This window comes from Leucoraja erinacea, chromosome 23 (genome assembly GCF_028641065.1).
Source record: "Leucoraja erinacea ecotype New England chromosome 23, Leri_hhj_1, whole genome shotgun sequence".
NCBI lineage: Eukaryota > Metazoa > Chordata > Chondrichthyes > Rajiformes > Rajidae > Leucoraja > Leucoraja erinaceus.
The window spans coordinates 20,355,784-20,367,918 of NC_073399.1; the positions used below are offsets into that span (position 1 = coordinate 20,355,784).

Here is a 12,135-nt window from a genome sequence, read left to right on the forward strand (position 1 = left end):
AGCTCACCAGCGTCCACTCCACCCTTGTATTCAGGTTAATTTTTTCAAAGACACAAAATGTTGGAGTAAGTCAGCAGGACAGGCAGTATCTCTGGAGAGAAGGAATGGGTGATGTTTCGGGTCGAGACCCTTCTTCACACTGAGAGTCAGGGGTGAGGGAAACTAAAGATATGGAAGGGAAAGGTGTGGAAAATGACAGATCAAAGCAGATGGTGATAAAGGAAATGTAGAATGGCTCATTGTTGGCTGAGTGGAAGGTGACAACAAGGCATACAAACTTAATCAGATGGACAGTGAAACTAGTCAGAGAACTAGGATGGGGAGGGACGATGAGAGAGAGAAAGAAAGGGTTACAAAGTTAGAGAAATCAATATTCACACCACTGGGTTGTAAACTGCCCAAGCAAAATATGAAGTGAAATGTCTTGCATAATGGCGCTCAACACACGAAAGTAAACATTGCAAGCACTTAAAAAACTGCGGGCAAATGTGATTAGTGTGATTTAGTTGGACCAAATGTGATTTAGTTGGACAAATGTTTCATGTGGATCAAAGGAGCCATTTCTCTGCTGAACCTTTATGACCATGTTTTTTAATGTCGAAGATATTCCTTGCAGGACACCACTGCACCACTTCCAGTTTGGAAGATGTCTATACCCCAACCCAATTGCAAATCCACTCTATCACTTTAGCCACTTTACGAATAAACAAACCATAACAATGGCTTGGAAATTACATCTTGAAAATAGGCTCTTTAGCCCCACTAGTTCAGCCTTCTTCCTTCACATTGGATGAATGCAAAACTTTGAACCCACAGGATTCTTGGATGCTCCATACCCTTCTTCGCTAACATGCAGGAAAGGTCTCTGCTTCCAGCATTGACGCATCAAATTTGATGGCATCACTTCTCCCCTCCGTAGGCTCCCTCTGAAAGCTCCTCTTCTCTGTTCTGAATGATGGAATTGGCAGCAGGAAACCAGCTTTGGACCTTAGCCTAATTAAAAATTTCAAAAATAATGTATCTGTGTTGCATTCTATTCGTTCAACATCATTATATATCGATCGTTATATTATAACATTTTATTTGATGAACCTGCTTTACAAAGTAATATTCCATTATTTCAATGGGATTAACCATTTGAGGTGCTGCTTTAACAATCTGTAGAGTATTAACAACTTGGTTCTTCCACATGAAGCAACTCAATTCCACTGAGTGACAATGTTCTCCCCATGTACCTATGAATATTGCATTTTCATTGCTGAAACAGTGCAGTGCTTTCAATGGCAGAGCAGCAAAGAAATGTCTATAGCAGATCAATCACATATTTTAACAATGTATTCATATATTCCAGATGATGAGGGTTAACACTGATGCAAGAAAGCTACAGTCGAGGCTTCAAAGAGCAGTATCAGTTAAAAAATGTCTTATAAAGAAATTAAATGACAAAAGATATTCTATCAAGAGACTTAAATAACTTCATTTCTGGCCTATACGAACAGTAGAGGAAGGGCTGATATGCAGTGTCCATAGTTCCACCCTGGGGTTCAGAGCTGATGTTGCACGTCTCCTTTTAGTCTATTATCACCCGCCGATCCTGTTTGATGCTGGACTGGATCTTCTTCTGCCGCAGTCGCTCCCGGTGCATGGTCTCCACCCTGGAATTGCCACAATTCAGTAAAGTCTCAGTGTTTGTCCTCAAGACATTCCCACCTTTCTCAACAAGTAACTACCCTCTAGCTACCCTGCTCAGCACCTGTTAAGCCATGCATGGCCATTGCACACAGACATTCCAGTGCTGAAGTGGGCTCTGAGTCATGGCTGGTTAATTGAGGGTGGGCTGCAATGTGGAATGACTCTGTTCCCTTTCCCACAGAGCCCAATGGGCAGGTGGGAGCAGGCTGCGGGTTCATTGATCATCACCCACACCCTGAGATCAGGAACACTGAGGCCAAACCATGAAGCAATGTTGGTTCCAGATGAGCCAGAAAATGATCAGTCAATGCCATTACATGTTGAGAAAGTATAACCCTTCTCTGAAATGGCCATCTCTGCAATTGATTCTCTTTAAAACTCAGCGACCCATCACCTTTCACCACCACAGCATTTTATAGCCAAAGACACTGGCTGTAAAGTAATATTACAATGCAAACTCCCACAAACAGCAACTAATTTTAGCCAAGAAACGAGGCAAGATCTCCATCACTGTGAAATGACAGCGTCTCAGTTAAAAATCTCATCCTAAAGTTGACACCAGCAACAGAGCTGCAGGTCCCGCGGTGAGGTGACGGGCTCTGTCTCTGCAACGAGGGTTCTGATCCAGAGGTAAGAGTTTTGCCACTGAGCCAAATGGACAAATAAAAGTTCCTGCTGCAGGATACATCCAGCCTCCTCATAGACCCCCCCCCCCCCCCCCCTCCTTCTCCCTGTGCTTTGCAGCATTACCGCATTCGACGGATTTCAGCGGACTCTTTGGATGGTTGCTTGGGCGTCTCACTCGCTGCTGTCACCATGTCCCGAATCTTCCGCAGACAGTCCGCCAGGTTTCTCATCTGGTACCTGCTGACCTCCGACGTAACGATCAACTGGCCAGCCCGATTGATGCGGTTCTGGTACTGAGGGAGTGAGGGAGCAGATGTTAGGTACAATCGTTCAGTGTTATCACAGTTTACCTTCAGATGGAGCAGTCTTAAATTCAATAGGACAGAAGCAGCATGTCTCGTGTCACCCCGTGTCCAATGAAAAGACTCGCTGAAAAAGTTTGTACTTTCACTCGCTTTTCCTTTCTCAGTAACTCTGCCTGTTCTTTATACTTATCTTATTCCCTCCTGAAATCTATTGTTGAATGTAGTTCCAACTCTCTCTCAATCTTCCAAACATCAGATAATAATGATCTTAGGCAGTGAGTGACCTACGGCTGCTCCTAACTGGTGTGCAACTCAAAGACAATCAAGGCGTACATTTAATGTCGAGAAGAAACTGAAAAAGGAAATAAGGACAAAGAATAGGTAGACTGGCACACAACTCACCTTGGCAGTGATCACATTTTGCACGTCTTTCGAGAGCCAGTCTGCAGTCGCCACGTGGAACCTCACCTCCGCTTTCGTGTTCACTGGCAAAACATCCAACACAGCAACAGGGGAGCGTTAAACATGAACTCATACTCGCAGTATCAAAAAAACTTGACAGTACGGTTACTACCAACCCCACCCCCTGCCTGGTCCAACGAAGCTCGGCATTGAGCCGGCGTGGCAAACGCAGATTACCTGGCACTGACAGGGCCTGCACCAGGAGACTTCCCTCACACAGACTGGCTGCATCCTATTAACAAAATGAGGCAACTGGTTGGATGCCTGTCTGCACAGGTCAGTAAAGGTCTTTGCCACACAAACATGAAGTGGACAAAATCAACCAGAAATCAAGCTCCTCATCACAAATAATTTGTCCTCCACTCTAAGACGTGTGGCGTCGACAGACGAGAAGCCAAAGCAAAGAAGTGAAAGCCATGGAAACTAATGGAAACTAAGCCAAAACGCCAAATAACCGAATGGAAACGAAGCCGAAACGCCAACTAACCGAAAGGGTGGGACGTCTAAATGCAAACTAACTGAAAGGGCTGGACGCCTAAAAGCCAACTAACCGAAAGACTGCGTCGCCTAAAAGCAATCTCACTTAATGGCGGCTCTGCCGAAACGTCACCTACCCGAAAGGCGGCGTCGCCTACAAGCCAACGAACTGAATGCCGCTCAACAGAAAACTCAACCAATAGACATGACGTGCCGGGGGGGACTTGTCAGCGATTGGTCCAGACCCCCGTGTCCATCACATCACTGTGGAGGGATGAACATTGTTTCACACCTCCGCTCCACCCGACCCACAGCCCGCAGAGGGTGGCCGTGGGAAAGTGGGGGATGTCCCGAGGGATGCGCACCTTTGGCCGCTTTCAACTTGGTGCTTGGGTTCAGATTGCCCAGTCACGCTTTCGGTTAGTTGGCGTTTCGGCTTTGTTTCAATTCGGTTATTTGCCGTTTTGGCTTTGTTTCCATTTGGTTAATTGGCTTCCACTTCTTTGCTTCGGCTTCTCGTCCGTCGGCGCCACGTCCGGGTACCGTCAAAAACAACCATCCCAGAACAAAGGGCAGCTGGATTTTCAGTCTGTACCAATATTTGGAAGTTGTCACATGCTTTAGTTTAGTTTTTTTAGTTTTGTTTAGTGATACAGCGCAGAAACAGGCCTTTCGGCCCACCGAGTCCACGTCAATCAGCGATCCCCGTACACTAGCACTATCCTACACACTATGGACAATTTACAGAAGCAACTTAACCTGCAAACCTTTCATTTTTTTGGAGTGTGGGAGGAAACTGGAGCACCCGACAAAAACCCACATATGGTTATTTTTTTGGAGTGTGGGGGGAAACGGGGAGAACGTACAACCTCCTTAGATATAGCAACAGGCAGCAACTTTACTGCTGCACTACCGTGCTGTCCATACAAGAACAGGCAATGGTCTGGGAAGTCCTCTGGGACTGTTAAGAGAATAAAAGAATATGTTGAGAATATATTAAGATGGTGCAGTTAAGAGAAGTCTGAGAATGTATAAAGATGAATAATTCCCTAGGCACGATGAGGTCCATTGCAGAATGCTATGGGATAAAAGGGAAGAGATTGCCCTGCTCCAAAACATAAGCAAATTAGTTAGAAAGGACTTTGAGCCCCGATCTTTGCATCTCTGTTAGCCACAGGCATGTATCAAGAAGACTGGAGGATAGCTTATGATATACTTTTATTTAAGAACAGCAAGGATGTCAGGTAATGAAAGGCCAGTGATCCTTACTTCAATGGTAGGGAAATTACTGGAGAACATTTTAAGGGATAAGATTTATGTACATTTGGAAAGCCAGGGACTGATTAAGAGAGTTAGCATGACTTTGTAAGTGAGAGGTCCTTTCTCACTAATTTGCTTACGTTTTTGAGGCGGTTACCAAGGAGATTGATGAAGGAAGCAAAGTTGATATTTGACAAGGTTCCACACGGTAGGCTGGACTAGGCGTTTAAGGCACATGCAATTCGTGGTGAGCTGGTGGAGTGAGGCGGAGGAAAGTAGTGGAATATTTTTTTCTGATTGCAGGTCTGTGGCCAGTGGGGAACTGCAGAGATGGTTGCTAGGACTTTTGCTGTTTGATTAATAGAGGTCAGCATGGCTTTGTGCAAGGGGAAATCCTGTCTCACCAATTTGATCGAATTATTTTATTGTGACTTGACTGCGAATGCAGGAGGAATTGTTAGTAAGTTTATGGATGACATGAAAGTTGCTGGTATTGTGAACAGTGAGGCTGGTTGTCAAAGTCTGTAGCAGAATACGATAAACTTTATTCATCTCCGGAGGGAAATTGGTCTACCAACAGTAACAACACACAAGGTACACAAAAACTTGAAATTAAAAGTGAAAAAAAGAAAAGGACAGGCGACTGTTGGCTGGCTGCCGTGTGCACAACGACTAAACCGGAACGAACGAACAAACAAACAAATGAACGTTGACTTATCCCCTGGGCTGAGGATTCCAAAACTACAGTGCCTCTCCCCCCACCGGGTCCCCCGTTGTTCTCCCACTGTCCCTCACGGTGGTCCCCCCATGCCGGGGCCTCCATTGTCCTTCATGCTGGCCCCCCATGTTGGGTCCCCATTGTCTCCCCCCCCACCCCCCTCATGCTCCACCACCACCGAGGTTCCCGCCGCCGCTTCAGCTCCGTTGCCGCCTCGACTCGCATTACCATCGAGGCTCCTTCGGCCCAGATAGGCCTCGCCGCTCGGCTTCTCCGCAGTTCCCTGGGAGGCATGTGGGCGAGTCCGGGGCGCATTCCAGTCGTCGGTTGTCACCGCAGGTGTTTGGCGGGTGGATCTGGCCCACGCGGCTCTCTCCGGGACACTCCCGTTACGCGCGCAGCTCCCCGAGATTTGTTAGATCACGTAAAGCTGAAGTTACACAGCACCTGCTTTCCTTACCTTTGTTGACGTTCTGTCCCCCAGGCCCACTGCTCCGACTGTACGTCACTGTGAGACGGTCTGAGGACAGCACAACACAGCAATCACAACTCTTGCTACAAACCAACTGCAAACACATCTGACAATAGCTCTGCTTACAATCGCACTCTACTGACTTTGTTTTCCAGATGTTGCATTGCCAGCAAAACTAACATTAATTGTTCACCTTAACCTGCCCTGGGGAAGGTGGTGGTAGCACCCACTGCAGTCCTCGATAATAAATAGTCAGATTATTTTTGCCAGGGTGGAAATGTCAAAAATGAGAGGGCATAGCTTTAAGGCTTAGTTTAGTTTAGAGATACAACAATGAAACTGGCCCATCAGCCCACTAAATATAAGACTCAGTGCTGTAGTACCTCAGTGGGTCAGACAGCATCTCTGGAGAAAAAGGATGGGTGATGCTTTGGGTCGGAACCCTTCTACACACAGGAACAATGTGTGATAGTAGCATCAGCGGATGGTCCAGTTAACACACACAGGCCATGAACCAGAGGCCCTGAATCCAGACACACAGCTGCGGCTATATCTTTTTCTACATTGTCCTGTTAGAATCTTGTCCTTTTCAATATAGTCACTAATTGTTTTTCTAAACTCCACACATGGGAGATGCCACCTATGTTCTACTCACTCCACCACGAAACATAACTCTCTGTTTCTCGTTCCACAAATGCTAGCCAAAAGTCTGAATGTTTCCAGCAGTGAATGTTGTTAACTATCAATGATTTGCTTATAAAAATGCATAGCTCCTGAAATAAATATTTTTTCAATCTCTCATTTCGAAAATACTATGGACCTTGAACATACAAGCCTCTAACGAGTGGCGAGGTATCTAACCAGGGAAGCATTGAGAGGTGGTGGAATTTGCCACCATGGAGGTAGCAGTGGTGGGGGCAGGCTGGGATAGAAAGGAGAAGATAAAGATCAACTGGGGAAAAAAAGTTAGAACAAATGAAACGAGAGGTGGATCATAGAAATATACTCTAGCACAAGGATGAACATTGATGTATTTGACAGGATTCAGAACAATCCATTATTTGATCCACTATACTAATGCAGACACAGCTCAGGTAGAGTCCTGCTGATCCTGGAAGCATTCCTCAGGACTTGACTATACCTTTCTAACTTGGCATCAACACCTGGTGCTGAACACTGCTTAAAGATGAAACTTCCCCTAACATCATCCCAAAATTTTACTGTTACAGTTTCCAACTGTTGGCTCCCGATTTAACATTTCATTAATTTATACAACTCTCTAATATATTCTGCCTTGGACTCAACAGTACAACACAATTATATTTTCATATTTCCTTATGACACATCAAGTCTGTGCCAGCTCACAGCCCATGTCAGGTTGAGGTTGTCATGTGAGGTTGTAAGGAATTAGTGTTGTACTTTAAGAGAGGAACACCCCTGTCCCCTGTCTCCATCAATGGTGCAGATGTGCAGTTTACCAGGGAGTACAAATACCTTGGGGTGCACCTGGACAGTAATCTGGACTGGTCCAGGAACATTGAGGCCCTGTACAAGAAGGGGCAGATCCAGCTGTACTTTTTGAGCAAGCTGCACTCTTTCAACGTCTGCAGTAAGATGCTGCAGATGTTCTACCAATCGGTGGTAGCCAGTGCCATCTTCTTCGCTGTCATGTGCTGGGGCAGCAGGGCGAAGGCTGCGGACACCAATAGGATTAACAAACTCATCAGGAAGGCTGGCTCATGGATTCATGGGAGGCGGTCATGGAGGGGAGGATGCTTCTCAAACTGCAGAGCATCTTGGACAATACAGCTCACCCCCTTCATGACACTCTGGTCAACCTGAGGAGTACCTTCACTAACAGACTGGTTCCACCAAGATGCAGTACAGAACGTCACAGGAGATCCTTCTTCCCAATTGCTATCAAACTGTCCAACTCCTCTCCCTTCCGTCATGGGGTAGACCGACTCCCCTCCCCCATATTTGCACACCCCCAATCATTTTGACTCGTCACTTCAATTTCATGTTTCATATATTTTGTGTTTTATGACTGGCAGCAGATCAATTTCCCGCCTGCGATAAATAAAGTTCTATTGTATCGTATGCACAATTACAGTGAAGGGCAGGTAGAATAAAATTCACACAGGCGTACATACCAATGGGGATATCTATGTTACTTGGATTTGACGATGGTTCATCCTGTCCAAATAAAACAAAGACACAGTTAGCCAATGAGGAGCGCCATGACCCATGGTATCAGTGTATCGCAAAATGCACTTGATTAGTCAACACAAAGCAGAGACACAAAGTGCTAAGTAACTCAACATGTCAGGCTGCATCTCTGGAGAACATGGATAGGTGGCGTTTCGGGTCAGGATCCATCTTCACTCTGAAAATGTCTCCAGCACTTTGTGTCTTCTTTTGTAAACCCGCATCTGCGCTTCCTTGTGTCTGCAAAGCAGAAATAAACCATCCGACTGCATTTACCTACTGTCATCGTCCCATCTGAATACGTGCTCAGCAACAAGTGGGAAGGTCTGATGAGAGCTGAGGGGAAACCTTTCAGAGTGGTTGAAACTTTTGAAAGCAATGACTGGAGATTGGTGCAGGCACGTCCTGACAGCATTTAAAAAGCCTCTGGATGAGCCCTTAGATGGCCATGGTATGGAAGGCAATGGACCACATGTTAGTAAATGGGATTGGCAAGACTAAGATATATCGGTTTGAGATATACACAAAATGCTGGAGTAACTCGTTGGGACAGGCAGCATCTCTGGATAGAAGGAATAAGTGATGTTTTGGGTCAATAGACAATAGGTGCACGGCCATTCAATGTGATCATGGCTGATCATTCACAATCAGTACCCCATTAGTCGATGAGGAGTACCCCAACAATACCCTGTTGACACTCTTCTTCAGACTGTCAGAGGAGAGGGAGACTGAGATATGGAAGGGTAAGTTGTGAAAACGAGACATCAAAGGGGACAAAGTTCAAGGAAAATGTAAAATAGATCATCGTTAGCTAGGGGAAGCATACAAATATAACATTTAATCAGGAGGACAGGCAGACTGGTCAGAGAACTAGGATGGAGAGGGATGGAGAGAGAGGGAAAGCAAGAGTTACTTGAAGTTAGAGATGTCAATATTCATACCGCTGGGTTGTAAGCTGCCCAAGCAAAATCTGAGGTGCTGTTCTTCCATTTTGCTTTGGGCCTCACTCTGATAGTGGAGGAGGCCCATGGCAGGCAGATGATCAGTATGGAAATGGGAGGGGAGTTAAAGAACTGGGAGATCATGTAGGTTTAGGTGGACTGAGCAGAGGTGTTCAGCAAAATGATCGCCGAGCTTGGTCTCGCTGATATATAGGAGTCTACACCTGGAACAGTGGATACAGTGCAGATGGTTGAAAGGGGTGCAAGTGAACCGGTCCTTTGACGGAGTTGAGGGAGGATGTTTGAGATCCTGCATCAGGAAGGAAGAAGAGATTGGCAGCAAATGGCAATAGGGTGATTTCACTAAAGGTCACTGGAGCGTGGATCCGCACCCACGTGACCAAAATTCTCAGGTGGAGGACATGCTATCCATCCGGTACATGTTAGTGGATGGGAAAAATCGCATTTTCCCACCCGTTAAAAACATAGAAAACGGCGAGGTTGAGAGCTGCAATTTACTGTGCCAGTCGGGGTGACTGTGAGGCACAGCTACCTAGATTTACAGGGAAAAAAAAAGATAGCAAGTAAGGTAAATTCAAGAGGGAACTGAAGGTGCCTATCCACCGGAAGTCAGGAGCCGACAATTGCCGAGGATATTTAAAGGTCCAAAATATCGGGAAATATCGCGTTTTCCCGCTGAATTTCATCAAAAGTAAGGCATTATATACTTTTTTATCTTTATTCATTTGTTAGATGAGAATTTTTAAAAGTGAAAAATCACTCAGTAAAAGTTCAAAATCGGCCATGGTTCTCAGGTTGGTTTTAACATGCAAAATCAAAACGCCTCTGAAGCTGCATTTACCATTTAAATAATGATAAACTATCAATGCATTTTTAAATAAATTTCACTCAGATGCAAGCTAAGGAATGTGATAATTATCAGCTGTCAGTTGGACAAAATTAGGACATTTTATTATTTGCCAAAATATATTTCTCAATGTTTCTTGTTTAAAGCCTGCACATTCACCCAAACAACTTATGTATTAATTGGGTGAATGTGCAGGCTTTAAACAAGAAACATTGAGAAATATATTTTGGCAAATAATAAAATGTCCTAATTTTGTCCAACTGACAGCTGATAATTATCACATTCCTTAGCTTGCATCTGAGTGAAATTTATTTAAAAATGCATTGATAGTTTATCATTATTTAAATGGTAAATGCAGCTTCAGAGGCGTTTTGATTTTGCATGTTAAAACCAACCTGAGAACCATGGCCGATTTTGAACTTTTACTGAGTGATTTTTCACTTTTAAAAATTCTCATCTAACAAATGAATAAAGATAAAAAAGTATATAATGCCTTACTTTTGATGAAATTCAGCGGGAAAACGCGATATTTCCCGATATTTTGGACCTTTAAATATCCTCGGCAATTGTCGGCTCCTGACTTCCGGTGGATAGGCACCTTCAGTTCCCTCTTGAATTTACCTTACTTGCTATCTTTTTTTTCCCCTGTAAATCTAGGTAGCTGTGCCTCACAGTCACCCCGACTGGCACAGTAAATTGCAGCTCTCAACCTCGCCGTTTTCTATGTTTTTAACGGGTGGGAAAATGCGATTTTTCCCATCCACTAACATGTACCGGATGGATAGCATGTCCTCCACCTGAGAATTTTGGTCACGTGGGTGCGGATCCACGCTCCAGTGACCTTTAGTGAAATCACCCTATAAGAGGGAAAGAATAGATGTTGGTGGGTGATAGGTGGAGCCAGATATGGAGAGGATAATGGGCAGATGGAACCAGCTGGAGAAGGGGGAGGGAAAAGTAAACAAGGGAGAAGTTCAAGTTCAAGTGAGTTTATTGTCATGTGTCCCTGTATAGGACAATGAAATTCTTGCTTTGCTTCAGCACACAGAACATAGTAGGCATTTACTACAAAACAGATAAGTGTGTCCATATACCATGATATAAATATATACACACATGAATAAATAAACTGATAAAGTGCAAATAACAGAAAATGGTTATTAATAATTAGAGTTTTGCCCGAGCCAGGTTTGATGGCTGTGGGGAAGTAGCTATTCCTGAACCTAGTTGTTGCAGTCTTCAGGCTCCTGTGCCTTCTACCTGCAGGTAGCAGGGAGATGAATGTGTGGCCAGGATGGTGTGGGTCTTTGATGATACTGCCAGCCTTTTTGAGGCAGCGACTGCGATAAATCCCCTCAATGGAAGGAAGGTCAGAGCCGATGATGGACTGGGCAGTGTTTACTACTTTTTGTAGTCTTTTCCTCTCCAGGGCGCTCAAATTGCCGAACCAAGCCACGATGCAACCGGTCAGCGTGCTCTCTACTGTGCAGAAGAAATATTGGTGCTATATCTAAAATTGGTGAATTCAATGTTCATGCCATTGGGTTGTGGATCATCCAGGTTGAATACAATGTGTTGTTCTTCCAGTTGGTGTGGGGGGGAGGGTCCGACGGAGACGAGCGGAGGTGGACTGGTGACAGGAACGGTTGGGTCTGGTGGGAATGGGGACCTGAGGGTTGTGATGAGGACAGGATGTTCTTACGGTGACATGGGTGTGTCCCCGCCAGTGCTCCCAAGCGGTGCATCCCGGTGAACCATTTTATGGCACCCCCTTCACCTTCACCCCCACCGGTCCCCAGCAGTGCAAACCTGGTCCTGGCTGCGGGTTGTGCCTCCGCTGTCCGGGTACAGCCGGTCCAGGCTGTAGACGCTGCGGTATTGCCGCCGCAGGAGCGCGGTCACAAGGCGTAGATCACCGACCGCAGCCCCCAGTAACCGGAATCCGCGCTGCATCATGACTCCCGCACCGGGCCGCACGACCTCCACAAAATGGCCGTTACCAAAGATGCTTGACCGTTACGGCCGCACGACCTCCACAAAATGGCGCCTGTACGGCCGAGCGACCTCCACAACATGGCGCCCGACGTCCTTCAAAACATGGCGCA

At 45.6% G+C, this 12,135-nt stretch overlaps 1 protein-coding gene across 1 annotated transcript; it reads right to left on the bottom strand.

Moving 5' to 3' along the window:
- Positions 1-1,064: 1,064 nt before the first annotated feature.
- Positions 1,065-12,051, bottom strand: mrpl58 (mitochondrial ribosomal protein L58). The gene is made up of 6 exons (XM_055654069.1): positions 11,840-12,051; positions 8,167-8,209; positions 6,002-6,061; positions 3,027-3,109; positions 2,443-2,612; positions 1,065-1,655 (listed from the first exon to the last, which is right to left on the bottom strand). The coding sequence occupies exons 1-6, from the start codon at positions 11,984-11,986 to the stop codon at positions 1,571-1,573; spliced, it is 588 nt and encodes a 195-aa protein (XP_055510044.1). The 5' UTR covers positions 11,987-12,051; the 3' UTR covers positions 1,065-1,570.
- Positions 12,052-12,135: the final 84 nt, after the last annotated feature.

Bases quoted from the DNA above. Each gene is read 5' to 3' on its own strand.
- mrpl58 (XM_055654069.1), bottom strand. From the start codon at position 11,986: ATGATGCAGCGCGGATTCCGGTTACTGGGGGCTGCGGTCGGTGATCTA. The intron at 6,062-8,166 runs GTATGTACGCCT...TGCTGTCCTCAG, and splicing joins TAACATAGATATCCCCATTG to ACCGTCTCACAGTGACGTAC. The intron at 3,110-6,001 runs GTAAGGAAAGCA...ATGTTTTGCCAG, and splicing joins GGGACAGAACGTCAACAAAG to TGAACACGAAAGCGGAGGTG.